This window comes from Mustela erminea, chromosome 6, assembly GCF_009829155.1.
Source record: "Mustela erminea isolate mMusErm1 chromosome 6, mMusErm1.Pri, whole genome shotgun sequence".
Lineage (NCBI taxonomy): Eukaryota > Metazoa > Chordata > Mammalia > Carnivora > Mustelidae > Mustela > Mustela erminea.
The window spans coordinates 29,940,338-29,962,814 of record NC_045619.1 but is presented as its reverse complement, the minus strand read 5'-3'; the positions used below and the strand labels follow the sequence as shown (position 1 = coordinate 29,962,814).

The following is a 22,477-nucleotide window of genomic DNA, read 5'->3' as shown; positions in this document are numbered from 1 at the left end:
GGTGCAGGTGGGAGGTTAGGGGAGCCTGGAGGTGGGTATTATGGAGGGCATGTATTGCATGGAGCACTGGGTGCGGTGTATATACAATGAATTCTGGAACACTGAAAAGAGAAATTTAAAAAAATAAATTAAAAAGAAAACACCAGGTAAAAAAGAAAACAAGAAATCCACCTCAGAACAAGGTAGACAAGGTGAGAATAAGGCATTCTATAAAAGAGCAGGTGAGCTCAATACAAAATTATCAATCTGAACAGGGATTGGGAAAAAAATGGGAAAAAAAAAAAGTGAAGTCCCATACACATTCTCCATCCCAACATGCATGTATAGTCCTCTTTTATTTGATATTAAAAATCCACAGAAATGACTCTTCCTTGAAGAAGCCCATGAAAACTCCCACCTAAGCTGCCTGCACACCCCTCACTGATTCATTCAACCCACATTTTTACATACCTCCTCTGAGCCTTCCCCACTCCATACTAACATGGCGGTGCTTCTCATACTGTGTAAGACTCCATCTCCAACACTCATCTCTGCCCCCTGCTCCTCCCCCACCACTGCCTTCCCGCCTTCAGGCAAGGTCACCTGAGCAGAGATGCCTTGTCACCGGGATGTAAGAGCACCCTGTAAGAGCACTCTCTATCTGGTTACCCTAGAGAATTTTTCTGCAGAGCACGTATCACTAACATATTTTTTTAATTGTCTACCTCCCTTTGGTAGAAGGAATTCTACAAGACTGGGAATTTTGGTTTGCTTTCTATGGTAGCTACAGAATTTAGAAAGTGCTTGTCAAGGGAATACAACAGGAATAAAATACTTGTAATTCAAAGTCCGACAGGAAAGAGGGGCTGAGGCAGACAGATCTCCTCAAAGGGACAATGCAGTGGCATAAAGGACTTCAGATAAGCTGGGCTTGGGAGAGTCAGAAACCTTTCCTGCGGGGGGAGATGCAGAACAGGACTGTGAAGGGAGCGTGGATTCAGGGGGCATTGTAGACAGGGCAGGCAGCATGTGGAAAAGGCATAGAACATAACAGAACATCGCACATGGGAACTCTGCATAGAGTTAAGAAGGGGATGGTGACATGGACAAAAGACAAGGTTGTTACAGGAAGGCAGAGCAGATGCGCCAGGGCAAGGAATCACTGAGTGGTTTTAACCTGAGGAGCGTGTGACCGGATCTGCATTTCACCAGGGTCTCCATGGAGACTGCAGAGCGCTGGTGGGGGTGGAGTGGGGAAGGAAGGTAAATCTGTGGAGAGGATACATCACCGGGTGCCACAATAACTCCCACTTTTCCAAAACGCTGTTCCACTATCACATCTTATAAAAAGTGCCTTTAAAAAATAAAGTGAGAATTTCTAAGGCTGGTTTCTCACACGCACATACATGCCCACATGCAAACACATGCTCATAAAACCAGGTATGACCCTTTCCAGAAACCGCAGAGGTAATTAGACAGCAATGTTCTCTCTCTCCAGCTCACAGTCTAATGCCCCAAGTCAGCTCTTTGCCCACACTGTCCTTCAGCAGCCGCAGGTTTAAATAAGCCTAAGGGGCTCTTCGCTGGTTCTGTCAGAAGGGTATGTGACTCTTGATCTCAGGGTCATAAATTCAAACCCCACTTGGGGTGTAGGGATTATTAAAACAAATAAATAAACTTAAGGAAAAAAAGAAGGAAAGAAAAAGGAAATAAGCCTGACATAGAAATCCCAAGGCAAGGGCCTGCCGTTCTAACAAGACTCACTAACTCCGGCAGGCAGGAGATGCCCTGTTCCAGGCGGCAAGCCTGAGCTCAATACCCTCCGCTAGGACTGGAGATTAGGCCATGCCAGCATGGTACATCACATGAGGGACTGCGGGGGAGCACTGGTTCCTCGGGGAAAACTTGGCACCGTCTCCAGAAAACAGAACAGCTGCTAGGCAGACAGACAAGGAGGGTTCAACCATCACCTCCTCCTCTCTAACTGATGAGGGAGAATGTTTTTCCGGGCTCTTCCCCAATGCCTAAGTCTCTCCCTAACCAGTGCTGTCCAGCCAGAGGAATGGCAGGTTTCTGGCATCACTCAGCCCTGCACAGTCTCTCTCATCCCCACAACAGTCTATTTGAGATGCCCCATTACCCTCACCTCCCACTGGGCTGAGAGCGTAGACTGACTTGCTGAAGAGTAATGATGCGGCACAGGGAGGCCTATGAGTCTTGGCCTGGCTCATGCCAACGCTCTAAAGCAAGCGTGCTGTGGGATGTAAGACCAATTAGCTGAGAGCTCCGGAAAGATCAGGCTTCCTCCCCATTCCAAGCCCTCTAGTATCTCCGTGCCACCGGGAGGATGAAGTCCAAAGTCTTTTTCATGACCTCCATGACAATGAGCCTTGCCCAGCTCTCCCCCTCCACCCCACTTGTCATTTCACTCCTCACACCTGGCAACGGCTGAATAATTCATGTTCCCAGAGCACAAAACCTTTCCCCAGGCCACAGGGCCTCCTCTGGCCGATTTCCACTGTGAATGGCTGGCCACCCTTCCCCATCTGACAAGACGCTGCTGCCTCTTCTCCTGCCCGTCCGTCGGTGCTGGGCCTGAAATGCCTCCCCGGCTTCTCCTCGTGCAGGTCTAATGCAGTGCTCCACTGCCCACTCCCTTATCACCTGTGCATCACCTTCCCACAGGATATATTAAATTTATAATTTTTATAAGTATAATTTGTATCCATTTTTTCCATTGAACTATAGAATATAAAAGCTCCCTGAGGCCCAGACTGTGGATCTCTACCTACCTAACACGCAGTCACAGATGTGCTGTGCATAGCAGGGCTATGCTCATTAAAGGAATATTCTGAAAACCAGATTTTTACATTATTGGTGACCTTTCAACATTTCCTAAGTGCTTCTGTCTTGTATTAGCAATAACTTTTCTTCTGCATGTATATTATACTAGATGATTCAGGACAAGGGCAAGGAATAAAATACCTCCTAGAATTTACTACAGGAAAAATTTTGTCTTATCTGAACAGCTTGATAGGATTTCTTTTTGTTGTGAGAATACAAAAGTACGTCAGCCACCATCATCCCATTAATACCTTGGCTGCAGGAAACTCAGTCTAGACCTGCCAGATGTGCACTAAGCAAGGTTACATGGTTCTAGATAGAATCGTCTCTTCATTCCCTCTGATTGTGTTACAGTTATTATAAATCACCTTAAATTATTTTAGGAAGGAAATAGAGATACTCAGGACACACTAGAGAAATAACAGCTATCATTCAATGTTTTTGCTTCTGATGAGCTCCTTGATGAAGATAACAGAAACTAGTGTCTTTGCTAAACATATCCAGTGTCAGTCCTAGTGGGAGCTGAATGACTCCCAGGCTCCTGCCTGGTCTCCTGTGCCTCTGTCTGTTCTCCGGGTCTGATGCACTGGACAATCGATTCTCTGTTCATAACATCATTGAATAAATCAATACAAATGAGCTGACCAGCCTCTTGGGACCACCACATGTCACCTCCTTAGGCAGAAAAAATTATCAACTCAACTTTCACAGTATCTTTAAAAATGAAACAAGATTGTGATGTCCAACGATGATGAGGATGAGGATGGCTAAAGATTTATCGAGTGGTTACTCTGTGGGAGGCATGATTCTAAAAGTTCCACATATATTTACTCATTTAAATACCATGACAACCTGTGTAGCAGGTTATTATTATTATCCTAATTTTACAGGTAAGAAAACTAAGGCACTGAGTAGTTTGATAAACTTCCATAAGGTCACACAGCTGGTAGTTGGTGGGGCTAGAATTTTAACCTATATATTTAGGTCCCAGGCCCAGGTTCTTGACCACACAGCTCTCTGGCATATATAGAAAGAAGACTGAGATGGCCAGAGCCAAAAGTAGTGGAGACCTTTTGAAGGGAAAAAAACCCAAAAAACAAAAAAACTATTGACTAAAAGTATGACCTTATTTTTATTTTCCTTAGATTCATTACCCTAGATTATAATCAACACCTGAATAATAATGTTCTACGGAGAGCATGCTAACAGGAACGCGGGATGTAAGGCGAGACAGACAGGGCTGGGCTCCCCCTGCCCCATATCCTGGCTGGAGATGCCGTCACACATTGTTTCCTCCAGCGTGCACCAAGTCTGCTGGCTGCAAGCTTCACACATTGTCCCCTAATGGCCATGACTATGCTAGCCCCCTCCTTTGGCGAGCTGTCCTCTCTCTCCACCACCGGAATGCATGGTTGGTATGTACTCTCACCCCTCAGCCAGCCGGGGTCACTGGTCTCATCGGGCGCCTGCCTAACCCGACGCAACCAGTGTCTCACTGCCTGAAGGGATGGGCACGGGATCCAAGCTGAGAGCTGCCCCTGGCACTTTTCTAACTGGTGTGAGGAGGAGCTTTTCTTGTCCAGTCACATAGCTGTGAGGACTTCGCCAAGAGCTGGCAGTGACCTCAGCAGCGGGGTGTTTGAGAGAATAGAGCCGGCGTACAGGGAGGCCTACAGAGACACTGGAGGCACTGGAGTCCCTGCTTCTAGTGTTCCCTGTCTTCACTCCAATGTTACCAAACATCAGCTAATTAACCACCTTGAAAGGAAAAAAATAGTTTCTTTGGGTTTCTATCACTTTCAACTAGATGAGTGCTAATTTTAACTCTGAAACTCAGTTCCCTTATCTGCAAAACTGGGAAAATAAAACAATAATAGCCCTATCTTCCCATGGCAGTTGGGGAAATATTTTAAGTACTTTAGCAGTGTGTTTCTTAAGTACTTTCTGTTCTTAAGAACAGAAAGGGACACCTACAATAGCACTTGTCCCAATAAACTACTGAGAAAGACTGTGGTCATTCTTAGTTCCTCTCTTTGTCTCTCACATCCTATGTGACAGCAAGTAGCATTGCTTATCCCTTCAAGCTATGTCTAGACTCCAACCACTTCCTGAAGTCTCCACTGCCACCACTCTGGTCCAAGCCCGGATGTGAACCACTATATATAACCTCCTAGCAACACTCCCTGCTTCTGCCCTGACTTTGACAGTCCATTTTCCACACAGAAATCAGAGCAACCCCACAACACATTGGTCAGGGAGATGAAATGCGCTCCAGGGGCATCTCGCCTCACTCAGTGCCTGTCAACTGTTCCCAACCTGGCTGAAGCTTCCCTTGGGGCCTCTCCAATTCCTTCCCCACACTCTGCTCCACACCAGCCTTCTTGCTGGTCCTCGAACAGCCCCTAGGCTCCGACCCCAGGGCTTCTGTACTGGTTTCCTGTATCCAGGACATTTCCTTTCCCAAATATATTCAAGCCTTGCTCCCTCCCCTTCTATTAGGTCTCAGTTCAAAGGCCACCCTTTTTGTTACGCAGTCTCTGAACACCCTGTTTAAAACTGCAGCCCCCTCTTCCAATCCATTTTCCTACCTGTTTGTTGTCTGTCTCCCCTTTCTAGAATGTCAGCTTCATGACAGCGAGAGGTTCTGACTGTTTTGTTTCCTATTCTTCCCAGCACATCATAGCAGACACACAATAAATATTTACTGAATGAACGAACGAATGAATTTGTCCTCAATCCCCTTTTCTGGGGGTTGGAGGGGGGAGGGTATACATGAACTACAGCAGGGAAAAAATGTGGAAACCTTACGACGAAACTTCATACTTACTTGGCACAGCGTACCCAGTGCGTATGTCGGTACAAGGAATACAAGAAACGCTGGCGATACATGTTCCATACTTTGATGGATTTGTCTTCAGAGGCTGTAGCTAGAAACTGGCCATCGGCTGAAAAGTCTACACTTCGAACGGGAGCTGTATGAGCTTTAAATTCGGAGGATTTCCCTCTCCTGGAAATAAACAGTTCAATATTTGTAACTCTGGGTTTCAATATTATCAACATCTAACCAGCGTACAGACTTTGAAATATATGAAAATTTAATTCCTAAAAAAATTAAGAAAAGTGTGAGAGGTTTCTTCATCAACACTCTTTATAGCTGGTTTTATTAGAGTCACAGCTGATACTTACCAGGAAAGACCCTGGTGGTCCCACCCAGAAATGCAGTTGCTGTTTTAACTGGAAGCTAGAGAATAATATTTTGAACAAATCTCGACCGTGAATTTTAAGTTACTGTTCTTCCTCTAGAAAGAGCAAAAAATAGTTTAAAGAACCTGCAACCTAGAAAAGCTAAGACGGGTTAAATGAATAGCTCCAAGGAAGAGCTTTCGGACTAAGGTCACGTGTGGACTGGCAGTTCGGGTTGGGAGGGAAGAGATGGCCCTTATGCCATTTTCCCCTCTCCAGAACGTAGCTCTAGGTGATCTGACTTTCCTGTTTCCACTTGTGTTTGCACCCACCAGCAATGAGAACCGAGACCCCTGGGGTATATCTAAGGCCATGCTCAGGCCAGGCCCAATCTTACGCTCATATGCAAAACAAATGACAAATGGTAATAACACAGTTCTCAACACTGAAATTTCAGATGCTGCTTCTTTTTCTTGACTAGGGTGAGCAAAAGAGAACAGGAAAAGAAGAGATGGAGAAAATGATGTGTGGCATTTAAGGAGAAGCACCAGGAAAAAACAAACAAAAAAAAAAAACAAAAAAAACTTTAAAATAGTTAGGAGCAGGCTAGCAGAGAGAGCCGGAGTTCAAAGGTGGCACTGGGGAAATACTACTTTGTGGTAGCATTCTAAAGTTCCCAAGACACCTCCAAGTGTCTTTCCATTCAGAAAGTCATTTATATGTAACTGTTTGAAAAACAGCAGGCGACAGAATTTGTAGAGGGAGAAGTCATACTCAGCGGCTCCCCTTCTCTTCCCACACTCAGCAGGCCAACAAATGGATCTACTGACGGTGATCTTGCTATCACCGCCCAAATATCCTTTCAGGACCGCTTCTTTCTATCCCGGCTACGCTCACATTAAGGGAGATACACCTTCCATATCCTTCACCCAGATTATCGCAAAAGCTTCTTAACTGGTTTCCCTGCTCTAATCTGCTATCCCCCTCTAGTCCCCAACATACGGTGCTTATTACCTCCCTAAAAGTGCCATTCTGTGCATGTAAATCTTAGCATAAACGTGTCACTGGCTGCGCTCCAAGAAAAGGCACAATGCCCAAGCTCTTCAGCAAGGCATCCTGCTCCAACACTGAACTTTGGACTCAGAACAATCCCCGAGCTTCAAACACACCTCTGGCTTTGCACTTGCTGCTTTTTCTCAGCCTGGATTACTTCCTCACTCAAACAACCCCCCATCCAACCCCCCCCGGGCCTTGACTGACCCAGGCAGGCTTAACTGCTCCCTGTCTGCTGTATCTATTTTACGTATTACATTATACAGTACTTAAAAAAAAAATAGACCTGTTTCTCTTGTATGAAGCCCCAAGTTTGGGGGTGTTTTTTTGTAGTTTTTTTTTTTTTTGAGGACAGGAATGATAATTTATTCATCCCTATAAGATCAGCATCTAGCAAAATATCAGGCATATAAAAAGAGCTCAATACACTTTGTTCAATTCCACTGGGAAGACTCACTACTTAAGGTTCTTAGATCCATCCTGGCTTATCCTTCCAGTGGTCTGTAGAATGTAAAGTGACTTTGTAATAAAGCTCCATCACCTGATACATGATATTATACCAGGAAAAACTAAAATTGATATATATTTTTTTAAATAGGAAGGAGCATTCAGGCTCTAGTCCAGTGAAATTTCAAGGAAAAGTTCTATGGGTGGCAGTTAGAAGTATAGTTTGGCCCGAATTCAAGAATATAGCCTAGAGGGGTGCCTGGGTGGCTCAGTGGGTTGGGCCACTACCTTCAGCTCAGGTCATGATCTCAGGGTCCTGGGATCGAGCCTGGCATTGGGCTCTCTGCTCGGCGGGGAGCTTGCTTCCACCCCTCCCCCCCCCCCCCCCCCGCCTGCCTCTCTGCCTACTTGTGATCTCTGTCTGTCAAATAAATAAGTAAAATCTTTAAAAAAAAAAAGAACAACAACAACAACAAAGAATACAGCATAGAAAAGACAAAGACTAGACTGGCATCCGCTATGACCAGGAAGCCAGGAGACAGTTGGAATCATTCAAATCCGCCCTGATCTACACTCCACACTCTATCAGTCTATCTGGCTGGACGTCTTTTTAAAGGGCCCTCCTCTTGGCTCTCATCTGCTGTGACCCCTAGACCTGGTCTCAACAGGAAGCCTGTAAGAAACCACTGTAGGAGTGCCTTGTTTGTGCTGCTGCTTAACGGCTCTGTAGGTCCTCACCTTGCCTTGACACTGGTTCTGTGCCCACACACATTTACGTCCCCTTTCTGCCCACATTCTCGTGACTGCCCATGGTGATGGACTCTGGGCCAGAACTGCCTCCACGCTTGGTCCTACTATCTTCCCCTAGCCTGCCAGTGACCAGGTGTGGTGTTTGCAAGTGCGGCCCCTGCCTACTCCCTCTCATCCCTGCACCACACGCTGCTCCCCACCCCCCCACACAAGGTGGAATCTACCCATTTTTCCTCCTTCACATCTGGGCTGGCTGTGACCTACTCTGACCAGCAGAATGAGACAAAAGTGACACTGTGGCAGTGTCAGACCTCGCCCTTCAAAGGCCTAGCTGCTTTCATTTTTACTGTCCTAGAACACAGCTGCCAGGCTGTAGGGAAGTCCTTATCTGGGCACAGAGAGGGCATATGGAGGACCAGGGAGCCCTGGCCAACAGCTGGCACAGGCTGCAGGTGTGAGTGGGGTGCAGGACCCCCTGGCCTAGTGAAACTGAGTAATAGCTAACATCAAATGGGGCAGAAGAACCATCCAGATAACCCACACTTTATGGGAAAGGACAGTTACTGTATTCGGCTAAGTTTTGAGGATTATACAGCAATACAGAGCAATCAGTCTCCATCTCACTGCCATGACCCACGATTTCCCTGGCCCACGATGATATGATGTAGAAAGAGGAACCAGAGACATCTACCCAGGCTGAACTGCGGCACTTTATCAGCCCGTACCAACTAACGGCCGTGCGTGGTAAGCATTTCTACCCTTGTAGGGCGCTTATTCACTGAGAGCTCCTTGAATTAGTAGTGGGAGACGGGAGCGGTGTCGTGCTGAAGAAAGTACAACCACTGGCCTTAAATCCCCGAAGTTAAGGATTTTAGAAAACACTCTCCCTTTTGGACTCCGAGCCAGTCTCCCGCCCCCGCAGCCACCCTGCACCCTGCCACCCACAGCGTCAAGAGAACACGCGGTTTCTCTCGGGTAGTTTTCACCATCAGGGTGATGTGCAGTTTCTCAGCACGGAGTTTCCCTGGGTGGTGGTGAAAACAAAGTGCCTCCTGGCAGGAAAATGCCCTGCGAACGTCCATGTGGGGGTGCCTGGGACTGCTCAGTCACGCACTACAAATCCCGTCCTGCCACAGCAGCGCCAAGGCAAATACTCAAACTCTTATTTATGGAGGGAAATGGTGTGTGGGATTTGTTCTAAAAATACTCTCGCTAAAAAAGAGAGAGAGAGAGAGAGAGAGCGGGGGCATGGGTGAAACCACTGATAAATGCTGACACGGAAAGCTGCTGGGCGTGGTGGAGGAATATGGGGGGGCGGGGATCACTGCGCTACTCCTTCTGTTTTCATCTGTGTTTGAAAACATATAATTAAAAAAGGAGTTCAAAAAAAGAGTTCAAAGACTTTTTTTAAAAAAACATGGCTCAATAATTGCTTAAAATAGATAAGCTATCAGCTAGGATTTTAAAAGCCTCTTAAAGAGGGATTTGTTAGACTAGAATAGGACTTTACACAAACACAGTGATTTATATATTTGTCAGAAACTTTCTTTAGCCAGAAAACTCCGGCGCTTAATAATATGATATGCACCAAAAAGTCAGTTCTGCAACAGGGATTAACAGGTATCCAAAGGCCCCCCAAAAATCCACAAATGGGTGATAGTAGGCTAATAAACTATGAAATCTCAGTTATAATGTCGATATGTGTCTCTCTGGGGAGACAATCTGAAGTTTACAATAGATTTATAAAGGGATAGATAATCAGGTCCCTGTCAAAAAAAAAAAAAAAAAGACCAAAAAAAAACCTTAAGTATATTTCCATGGTTAGACATAGATTTCAAAAAGAAGAGATAATTATGAGTTTAAAATGGGGAAAAAACAATATGAGGTAGTCTGCCAACTTTACAACAAGGGCACCACGTCTGCACGTGACTCAGACTAGGTGCGGTGCACATACTGGGAGCGCCGGCATTCCCAAGAAGTGCAGAAGGAACGGCCAGGCTCATTTTCGTTCACATTCCTAAATCCAGAGCACATCAGGTACTTCTTTATTTCTCTTACTTATCAGGAATCCATAGTCTGACAGTTCTGTCCCGTGAAGCAGAGGCCAGTAAGTTTCCATGTGGGGAAAACTGCACGCTGGTTACAACATCCTTGTGACCCACAAATCTGAAAGCTCTGGCTTGTGGCTTGCAATTCCATAGCATGAGAAACGTATCCCAAGAAGCAGTAGCTATCAGGAGAGAGAACAACAAACCATGACTGTTAGCATGCGAATGTAGGCGTGTCTCATTACAGCGGGCAGCATACCTAGTGACAAGATGTCCAGGTAACACAGGGGCTGGGGGTTGTAGGGCTGACCAGATGATGGAGAAAGTATTTTTAAAAGTCACCCAGAGCTACATCATTATTGTGCAAGTTTGGCTGCGTCCAATGCAACCGCAAGTCGAGATTACTGGCCCTTGCATCTGGTTGGACCGTGATGACAAGTTACTAGAAGGTGGCAGCACAGCATAACACGGCCCGCGGGACTCGGAGAGGTTCCACCTCTAACTCTCGGGGCGAACGGGAAAGTTACATAACCTCTGTGTCACACAGACTGAATGCTTTTCCTGAGAGGGCTGGCTGAGATGAGTATTTAAAACTGTTTAGATGGAGAGAATTTCACACTTATGAGGAAACACGTAACAGTGTAAAGAAGATTAATATACCCTTTGCCAGATCTACCTGTTGTTAATATTATTCTCCATTTGGTTTATAATTGACTCTTTGCTCATTTGTGCTCCCTCTTTCTCTCCATATGCAAGTGAGCTTGCGCGCACACACACACACACACACACACACACACTTTCCTTTCCCTGATCCATTTGGAAGTAAATACACCATCATGGCATGTTTATTCCTAAATATTTCATTGTGTTTTTCTAAGAATAAGGATACTCTCTTATATGCCCATAACACTATCAACTTCAGGAAGCTGATCACTTATAATAATTGAATCTACCAACAGTGTTCCCATTCTGTTAACTGACCCAGTAATTTCTTTTATAGATGGATAAGGTGATCTTGAAAGTCTCTTTCTGCTCTGTTATGACATTCTACAATTAATCAAAGAATCGTGTATGTTAAGCCATAGCTTAAGGCTTTAAGAAAATAAAAACAAAGGCAACCAATAGTGGAAATAAATGCCTCAGACAAAGAATGAACAAATAAATAAATGAAAGATCTAACTCTTGTCCCCAAGTCAAATTTTATATATACATGTAGCCCCCAAATTGCACCAATAATAGGAACCAGATCAATGAGAAGTACTGTCTAGACTGCAGAATTCTAGAAAAAAATGCAACTTTATAAACGTGAAATACAACTAGTATTACTGTTAGAAGAGAATACAAAGTCACTGAAAACCTTCTACTTTCTTGAGCCATAGATAACATTTGCCTGGACTTGGCCTATGCGTTGCTCCCATATAAAATAGTTAAAGTGAATTTTAAAGTTTCAGGCTATAATGCTGTATACTAACCCCTTTTTAAAAAATACAAAAAGCTCATGTTCTCCCTCAATTCGTAAGATTATTAAATATTTATATTAGAATCTTAATGATCTGGAGCTAATATAGACAAAATAGGGAAAACAATGTATTATCACACGCATTATACTAAGGACCCTGTTCAAGTGTAAAGTATTATGCTGCAAATAAGATCTACAAAAAGAAATAAGACACAATCCCTAACCTCAAGAAATCACAACATCATAGAGGAGACAGATCAATAATAATAATATACATGCTCAGAGGACTTTTACAAATGATTCATTCTATTTTCTGTAGCTCCAACCTCTCTTTATCTAATGTGCCCACTCCCCCACTGGCAAGCACATTATGTTCTTCATATTTATTGGTCTGTTTCTTTTTTTATTTGTTCATTCACTTGTTTAGTTTTTTAGATTTCATATACAAACGATATCATATGGTATCTGTCTTTATCCAACTTATTTCACTTAGCATAACACCTTTGAGGCCCATTCATGTTGTCAAAAACGGCAAGATTTCATTCTTTTTATATGGCTGAGTAATATTCCTGTGTGTGTGTGTGTGTGTGTGTGTGTGTACCACAACTTTATCTACTCATCTATCAGTGGACACTTGGGTTGCTTCCATATCTTGGCTATTACAAATAATGCTACAGGTCACAGAGGTATATTTATCATTTTAAATTAGTGTTCTTATTTTCTTTGGGTAAATCCCTAGTAATGGAATTACTGAATCATATATTTCTAATTTTTTGGAGGAATCTCCATACTGTTTTTCATAGTAGCTGCATAATTTATGATCCCATCAACAGTACATGAGGGTTCCTCTTTCCTCGTATCCTCAAAACACTTATTTCTTGTCTTTTCATTTCTAGCCATTCTGACAGGTTTAGGGTGATATCTCGTTGTGGTTTTGATTTGTATTTCACTCATAATTAGTGATGTTGAGTATCTTTCCATATGACTGTTGGCCATCTGTATGTTTTCTTTGGAAAAATGTCTATTCAGCTCCTCTGCCCATCTTTCAATCAGATTATTTGTTTTGGGGGTGTTAAGTTGCATAAGTCTTTTATATATTTTAGATATTAATCCCTTATCAGATATATCATTTGCAAATATATTCTCCCATTCACTAGGTCGCCTTTTTGTTTTGTTGGTGGTTTCCTTCACTGTGCAAGAGCTTTTTATCTTGGTGTAGTCCCAATAGTTAACTTGTGCTTTTGTTTTCCTTGCCTGAGGAGACATATCTAGAAAAGTGTTGTTAAAAGCTGATGTCAAAGAGTTTACTGTCGATATTTTCTTTTAGGAGTTTTATGCTTTCTGGGCTCGCATTTAGGTCTTTAGCCCATTTTTTTCACTGAAATTGAATTTTTATTCCAAATGACTGTAATGGCTAGAAAGACAACAGACAAAACTGAAAATGATCTGTTTAACTGGGAATTAGAAGTAGTTGATTTCAGGAGAACAAACAGTGCAATGACAGACAGCAATGGTACTCTAACAACAGTTATCACTAAGAAAGCATAAAAATAATCCATGTCCTTCTGATACACAATCTGGATGTGCAGCATGTACAGCAAATAACATCAAAAGAAAGAAAAAAGGAAAGAAAAGAAAAAGAGGGGGCAAATCCACAAAATTCCAAACCTTAGAAATTAACATTCATTTAAGCACACAGTAGTGAAGGTTTTTGGAAGCAAAATTTTCATAGTTCTTAAAATGGAAGTCTTCAAAAGCACTTCTTCAAATTCTAAAAACAATGAAGAAAGCACAGTTGCACTGGCTTAAAAGAGCTGCTGCCTGTTGCAAAGATGATGATCAGTCCTACTTCCAAATCCAGTGAGATCTCACGGATCTGACACAGAATGGAGAGGCCACCTGGCAGGCACTGATATCACTGGGAAAGAGTTCACTAATAGTATCATACATGTTCAGAGGATTTTCATATATTCTTCATTCTCAGTGTTACGTGGAGTGGTTAGTGATCCTCCCTGGGAAAGGGCTTTTTAAAAAAATATTTTACATATTTGAGAGAGAGAGAGACAGTGTGTGTGAGTGGGGAAAGGCAAAGAGAGAAGGAGAAAGAATCCGAAGCAGACTCCGCACTGAGCACAGACCCTGAGATCATGGCTTGAGCTGAAACCAAGAGTCCAACGCTTCACCAACTGGGCCGCCCAGGTGCCTCTGGAAAGGGCATCTGAGCACAGACTTGAGCGCAGTGCGGAGGGCTTCAGTCTGACCCGCGGAGGAAGAACGCTCTCTGGGCAGAACAAACCCCATGCCTGACTGCCCAAGTCAATAACGTATCTGAAAGACTGAGGAACAGCAAGGAGACCAGCATGCCCACTGTGGAGAGCAGAAAATGAGAACAGTGGGGCAAAAGCTGAGCAGAAAGCAAATTCCAGGCAAAGAGCCACAGGAAGACATGTCTATTTCATGCTAAGTGCAGTGGGAAACTTTGAAGGATTTTGAGCAAGGGGGACCTCATGATCTGAGTTAAGAAAATTACCACTTTTACAGTAAGAAAAGGGTAGTCTTCACAAAAAATGATGTTGGGTCAACTGGATATTATAAGGGGAAAGAATGTATCTTGACTTTTACCTTTTATACTAAACACAAAAATAATTCTATATAGAGGATAGATCTAAAAAAATGGGAGAGGTAAAACGACAGGCTTTTAGACTAGAACATTAGAGAATACCTTCATGATCACTGGGGTAGGCAACAAACAGGACATGAAAATTATTAAATTATTAAAGGAAAAGCAATAATCTGTACTACACCAAAATTAAGAAACTGTGTTCATGGAAAGAGACTACCAAGTGAGTAAAAAGGCAGGCCACAGAGTGGAAGAAGATATCCGCATTGAACCCAGATTCTGTAAAGAGCCCTACAAATCAGTAAGAAAGAGCAAGAAAATAGGTAAAGGGCTTAAATAGGCACTTCATACAGGAAGATACCCAAATGGTCAACAAACATATGAAAAGGGAGTCCATTCCATGAGTAGCTCAGCAGTGCAAGTATAATGAACACAGTGCACTGCACAGTTGGCTACACACTCGTCAGAAGGACTACAATGAAAGAGAAATGATACCGAACCTTGATGAGGATGTGGGACACCCGGACCTCTCACTTAATGCTGAGAGTTACAACCATTTCAGAAAATTGTTATGAGTATCTGCTGAAACTGAATATACATTGACCGTTTGACTCAGCAGTTCCCCTCCTAGATACATCCCTGACAGTGATTCTTATGTACGTTTAGCAAAAGATGCATAATAATATCATCTGTGGCAATAGGATCCAAAATAGACTAAAAATAAAAACCCAACTATCCATCAAAGATGGATGCCTAAACGTCATATATCCACACTGTGTACCTCCTAAATAATGAAGTTTCATTTTATATGAAGTTCAAGAAATAGTAAAACTAATCAATGGAGTTAGAAACCAGTGTACGGATTATTGGGGGACAAGAAGGGAGGACAGTGGCTGCAGGGGAGTACCGGGGACTTCTGGGGTTCTGGCTCTGGGGGTTGGTTAAACGGTCATGTCACATCGTGAAAATTTATCAAGTTGTACAATGGTTACGTATCTTATACTTCAATGAAACATTTAGAAAAGAAAAATTTTAAATATCACTCTGATTGCTCTATGCAGAATACACACAGGGCAGAGAGACAAAATTGAAGAAGGAGGTTGTTTGGACTAAACTAGAGGCCATGGAAGTGGGAGAAGGAGTCAAAATTAAGATATATTTAAAGGTAGGGGCACCTGGGTGGCTCAGTTGGTTAAGGGTTCAACTCGTGATTCTGGCTCAGGTCATGACCTCGGGGTTGTGAGATTGATTCTTTAACTCACTGAAGATTTGCAGGGTCCCTAACAATATGATAAGAGGTCTGGGAAAAAATGGTATTATAGGATGCTCATGGTGATGCAAAAATTAATGGGGTCAGGTGGGCTCAGAGGGATAAGAATAAGAAGCTTAAATGAGAAGGTGACACAGGATAGGGCTCAAGCCTTCACATGTTTCATCAGAAGAGGAAAAGACCATCTTAACCAGAGTGGGTGCTCAAAAATTAGAGTCGATGGTTGCATGGCCCACATTAAAGCAGTGCTTGCTGTTCTGGGGAAGGGAAGTGAGAGAGCAGAAAGAACAAGTGCTTCACGGGCAGGGACAACCCAACCTCTGGGCAAGGTGGCACTTCAGAGGCCCTATTAACTATGAGACCCCAGAAGCAGAGATGTCTGATCACCACTGTGTGGCTCAAGGTACACTCTAGATTTCTTCTGAATTTTTCCTGCTTCCTTACCTGTTCCCACCAAATTCTCATACCATGATAATAAAAGGTATTGGACCATCGATGTCAATGTTGCATAGTGTCAACGTGGAATTTGCTTTCATACATTTCTACTGAGCCACACCTTATATAAACATTACTACATAATTTCAAATGTCAAGGCTTCATCATCTGATTGGTCTGCTTTGAGATAAAATGTCAAAGGCAGGAAGCTAAGAGAAAAGGTTAACTAGTAAATCTACTCATTAAAAAAAAAACTATTTATATTCTATAACAATAATTCACTGTTTCAAGAAATCCTCATTAGGACAAAAGAAAAAACAAAACCCACGCTCACCTAAGTCAGCGCCGGGTCTCTGGAGTTACAAGGAACAAACTAATGGAGAACATGTTTGCTTTCCACAATGTCCAAAAGTTCCTGTGTCACCCCAAGTAGCAATAACTTGAGTCACCCAAAGATCTCTCACTCCTTGGTTGGCCCAAAGCTGAAGGGATTCAGAAGTCTGTTCTGTCAGAAATACTATATCCTAGAAAGAAATGGTGCTGCCTCCAGTTTTTGAGTTTGTTGTTGAATTGTCTTATCTTTTCAATTGGTGATACATGTACCTGACACTGGTATTTACCCAAATCTCCTTCCAGACCTTGGCTACCCAGTTCCCCTTCCTAGAAGCAATCAGTGTTAACCATGGCTTGAATATCTTTCTGTGTGCTTAAACACATCCATGTCTATTCACATGTCCTTTTTATGCAAATGGTAACATGTGATTCGGGCCATTCTGCTTCTGCATCTCCTTCTCCACCAGTCCACTTAGTGTATATACTGGAGGTCGTGTTTTATCAGTACATAGAACTGTCTTATTTTTTTCCTCCCTAGTTGTGATAAAACTTTATTTTGATAATTTCAAGCTTACAGAACAGTTACAAAGGTCATACAAGAAACTCCCTTGTATCTTCCACCTTAGATTTTTGACCCCCCCTTTATTTTTAAGATTTTATTTATTTATTAGACCTTGATATTCTTCAAGACTACAGACCCGTTATTTTTGTGGGGTGTTCATCAATTTTCTTCTTGGTGCTCCTTATGATTAGAGTTAGGATATATGTTTTTGATAGGAAATTCACAAATTTTATTGTGCCCTTATCATATTAGGGGTGAGATTTACTTTCATCACTTTTTTTAGGTGGTTTTGCCTAGTGAAGTTAGTATTGTTCCCCTCTGTAATCAACAAGTTGTTTGTGGGGACGATACTCTAGGACGAGATAAACCCTATTCCTTAATAAGCTATCACAACTAATTTTAGCACCCTTAATGCTCTTCTAACACATCCTTCTTTCCATAACTTACTAATTAGAAATTATATTAATAATTTAACTAATGAACTAATATATAATTAATTAATTTGTTATTGCAAGGAAGACTTTCCATTTTCCTCTGTTTTTCTACTTATTCATTAACTTATTTTATCAATATGGACTCAGATTATAATCCATAGCTATCATTATTTATTTTGACCCTCACACTGTCTGAAATTTGGCGAGAGTCCCTTAAACTAGTCTCTGTGACCTTCTCTAATAAGCGTCATTCATTCTTGAGGTACTACTTTCCAGAATCATTTCTAGAACTATGACCTCTGTTGCCTCCGCTCAGCTAGGATGTCACAGCTTCGGCTCTACCTGACTGTGGGCTCACCTTGTGTGTTTCCCTCCTTGTAGTAATCACCACAGTGTTGCACTCTCTGTTGCTTAATGCCTGAATACAGCTGCCTCATACATTTTGTCTCATTTTTTGGTGGTTTTCAGGCAGGAGGGCAATTTCAGTTACCAATTACCCTGTCCTAACTAGAGATGGAAGGATGCCTTTTTCTTTCTAATAGCTACATAGTATTCTATTGTGTAGCTACACCTTAACTTATTTAACCAGACTAATTGTGTATAGCTTTGCCCTTTCAACAAACGATGCCATATTGTTGTACATGTGTCATTTCTGGTGTGTGCAAGTATATCACTATGATTAATTCCCAAAAGAATTTTGAATGGGTCTAAGAGTACATGTTTTTAAACTTACAAAAAGGTCTGTGATCATAATATAGTATCTTTCACAACTTTATACATTTGGGTTATATCCCTCTTGGACTTTTTTTTATCCCATATTCATGAGAGTCCCAATAATTCAGGTTACCTTCATAAAGAAATTATTTTTTATTTTTTTAAAGATTTTATTTATTTGACAGACAGAGATCACAAGTTGGCAGAGAGAGAGAGAGAGAGGAGGAAGCAGGATCCCTGCTGAGCAGAGAGCCCAATGTGGGGCTCGATCCCAGGACCCTGGGATCATGACCCAAGCCGAAGGCAAAAGCTTTAACCCACTGAGCCACCCAGGCACCCCCATATAGAAATTACTGAATCTTTCAACTATTTCAGAGGTCTTTCTATATATTCTGGACCCTAATTATGTCCCACTTGAACTCCACTACCAGAAGTAAACTCAGATTTCTAATTTGAGGGCACCCTGAATTTGTACTTCCTTCTGTATTTCCAGGTTCGTGCTTGCCTTTTGGTCACAAAAGAGACTCCAGGCTGCCTTTTCCAAGGAAGAATAAAAAAGGACATCTTCTAAGGAAATTGACAAGAAGGAGTTTTCTGTATAATTCCCAAGCACACATTTCTATAAACTTAGATAAAAGAGAGAAGGCTGCCCAATAAAAAGATAATATTCTAATCTTCACTAGATCAACTTTAATACCTATCTAATACCTTCAGAATTAGTTTGTGCTCTCCAAGTACTGTGTAATAATATAAGTAAATGATGGCATTAAATGAACATTCCTCTGCCCTGAAAGACTATTTAATCATGTTTTCCTTCTAGCTGACACTAAGTAATTATCTTACTAGTGTAAGATTGGTCTAAAAGGAGCTGTGGGTGCTTTAAAAATAATCTTTAGTAATGATAACCTGGAGAAACTTAATTTAACTTATTCAAATTCCACATCTCTATGAGGATGGACAGTCATAACGGAATGCACCTTTACTGAGTTGTTACTATGGGCCAAGTACTTTTAAAGACTTCATAAGCATTATTTTATTTAACCATCATAACAAGACAGGTGAATATTCTTCTTCTTCTTGTATAGATGAGGAAAGAAATAAACCTTAGCAGGGTTAGGTAATCTGTCCAAGATCATGGATGCAGAAAGTAATGGAGTCCATTTTTCACCCATTTCAATCAGACTCCAAAGTCTGGGCAATTAACCAATAACCTGGTGCTTTGAGAAGCATGGGACATTTATAGATTATCTCCATTAGAATTACTGGGAACCTTGTTTAAAACATGTATTTCCGAAACTCTTGGTTTCGGCTCAGGTCATGATCTCAGTGCTGTAAATCCAGCCCCACAGTGGGCTCTATGCTCCGCACAGAGTTTACTTAAGGTTCCCTCCCTCCTCTTCTCGTGTGTACCCTCCCTCTCTCTCAAATAAATAAATAAATAAATATTTTTAAATGTCTATTTCCAGGTGCATCTGGGTGGCTCAGTTGGTGAGGCATCTGCCTTCGGCTCAGGTCATGATCCCAGGGTCCTGGGATCTAGCTCTGCACTGGGTTCCCTGCTCAGCCAGGAAGCCTGCTTCTCCCTCTCCCTCTGTCTACTGCTCCTCCTGCTTGTGCCCCCGCTCTTCCTCCCTCTCTATCTCTTTGTCAAATAAATAAGTAAAATTGTTTTTTTAAAAATGTGTATTTCTAGCAAATTAAGCATTGTTTGGGGTGAGACCAAGGAATCTGATTTTTTTTTTTTAAACCACTTTCTCATTTAAGTCTGATGTACTTCAAAACTAGAGAAATATGGCACTCTGCTACTGCCTTTCAGGGCATACACTAGATTACTTTAGTACTTGGGAGTAATTTTTTGAACTAGAACAGTAGGAGAAACTTTAACAAAGCTACTACATGGATTGACATCAAGAACCCTAATAGAAAAAGAATATCTGGCAAACTTTTACTATGATTTCACCAAGAGGAAAACAACTTAGAAATTCTAAATTTCATTCTGCTCCTATTCGAAAGAAAGAAAGAAAGAAATTAACTTGTTTTTTTTTTTAAGTATGATTTATTCTACAAATAGCCCAAAGGCTAATAAATAGGAATTGAGTTGATGACAGGATAACCTTGAAGGAAAAAAAGGGGGGAAAAGTGACAACTTCAATGTTAAAATTATACAAGTTTAAATAAAAACTTCTAAAGTACAACATAGATTCTACAAACCACATGACAGTACTTTTAAAACTTTCTAATGTTTAAATAAACTTGAGTGCTGCCCTCCGAGAAACCTGCCTAATGCAAAAAATGTGGCTCCAGAATCAGACTCCAAACCAGGCCCAGCCAGGCTACAGAGCTTCAGAAAGTCACTGAACCTTCATCCAGAACAATGAATGGACACACTTCATAGGCTACTGTTTGTTCCCATTCCCCTCTCCTCTGATCCTTCCCAAATCACCCCGTGAAACCCAGCCTTCTAAAAGACTGCCAAGTTTAAATGTTCTATTTCCCCTAGTCATGTTCTATTGTTCTATTTCCCCCAGTCATGACCAGAAGTTGAACCCCTGAGCCCCTCGGGTCATCAGTCACATGTACTCACTCCCACAATGCTTGGGTGTCCCCTTAGTTGACCTTTAGTGATCCTAACACCTATGCCTTCTCTGCTTTCTGAAAGGTACCACTTGCCCAGAGGAACATCCACTAGATGATCTCCCTTATACCCTCCACCTCCTCCCTGAAAGTCCCTTCTTCTCAACCACTTCTCAACTTCTCAACTTGGGAACCCCAAGTTCCCTGAAACCCTTTCAAGTGACAATCATCTTCTCTTTCACATTTCACCTACCCCAGGTCACAGTTTTCCTCTCCAACTCCCGATATTATTAGTTCATTCAAAAGATATCTCACCCCCACATAACACGTAAGGCATTGTGGCAAGGGCAGGGCAAGTCCTAAGTAACAAAATAGACAAAATCTCTAAATGCGGAGCTACTGACATTCAGATGAAGAGGAGGAAAACAAGCCAACAACAGGCAAACATACCATTTTACCTTCTGCTAACAGATGTGAAAGATAAGTCAGGAAGTCCCAATAAGAACTGTGTGTGTGGCTGGGCGGGGGGGGGGGGTCGCCTGCGTGGCTCAGTGGGCTAAAGCCTCTGCCTTCCGCTTGGGTCATGATCCCAGGGTCCTGGGATCGAGCCCCGCATCGGGCTCTCTGCTCAGCGGGGAGCCTGCTTCCTCCTCTCTCTCTGCCTGCCTCTCTGCCTCCTTGTGATTTCTATCAAATAAATAAATAGATAGATAGATAGATAGATAAATAAATAAAAGAATAGTGTGGGGTGGGGTAGAATACTTAATTCAGATGGAGTTATCAGTAGCATTTTAAGTAGAGGCATCAAGGGCAAGAAGGAGTCAGCCAAGCCAAGTGAAGAGTGAAGAGCATTTCAGACTAAGGGGATAACTAAGACTCTCCAAAGCCCTTTGCTTCCGCGCTTCCTCCGCAACTTGTTCATGGCACACCCTGCATCTTGTCATCAGCAGAACCTGAACACTTCGCAGATCATGAATCGAAAGCCATCATCCTCTGACAACCTGCATTCCTTACAGCATAGTCAAGTAACTTCTATCGCGTGAAGAACTCCAATCCATTGACCTATATTCTCCCCAAGGCTCTCTCCATTTCTCCCTCCACTTAATAACCTTCATTTCTCTCCTTATCCAACTGATAATCCTTCTCTTACACATATATTCAACCCCTTGGCCCACCCTCCCTCCTTCAAATTTCCCCAGCCAAGTCCCAATCACTCTGCCTTTCCTGGGACGGTATCTGTACCCGTCAAAAGGGCTAGATGCACCCCCAAACAGATTGGAAACACTGTAAATTCAGAACCACTAATTTCACATGGATCTTCCATACTGTCCAGCAGTGCCTCATTCTGCAAGAGTCCCCTCCCCACTCTCCTAATGACACGGAGCCTGATGGGGGGCTCAATCGCACAACCCTGAGATCATGACCTGAGCCAAAATCAAGACCGAGACGCTTAACTGAGCCACCCAGGCGCCCCTGCTAATGATTATGTAATATCTTCTCCTCTCAATTCAACAATTCTACCCCACCCTGGACCTTGGCTTTCATGAAATCCTGCTGTCATGGTTTTTCTCCTATCTTTCTGATTATTCCTTCTTAGATTCTTTTGCCATTTCTTCTTCTGGTCTAGAGGGTGGAGATCTTTAGGGCTCAGCCTTGGCCCATCTGCCCTCATTGTTCTATATTCTTCCCAGGTGACCTCAAATATTCCCATGACTTTGCTAAAATCAAAAACAAATGGAGACCAGCCTTGAAAATTCCCTGAGCAGACAAAA

The 22,477-nt window shown here is 42.5% G+C and overlaps 1 protein-coding gene across 6 annotated transcripts in view; it reads right to left on the bottom strand.

The window, feature by feature from the left end:
* Positions 1–22,477, bottom strand: part of POC1B (POC1 centriolar protein B) — a 99,312-nt gene that overhangs the window by 66,764 nt on the left and 10,071 nt on the right. For 4 of the 6 annotated variants that reach the window (XM_032346809.1, XM_032346804.1, XM_032346803.1 and 1 more), the window contains exons 3-4: positions 10,315–10,486; positions 5,651–5,830 (exon numbers count right to left, since the gene is read on the bottom strand). In XM_032346809.1, coding sequence (XP_032202700.1) covers positions 5,651–5,830; positions 10,315–10,486 — 352 coding nt within the window. Of the gene's footprint in view, positions 1–5,650; positions 5,831–10,210; positions 10,487–22,477 lie in introns of those variants that run through there. The other 2 variants (XM_032346808.1, XM_032346805.1) reach the window with 2 other exon arrangements.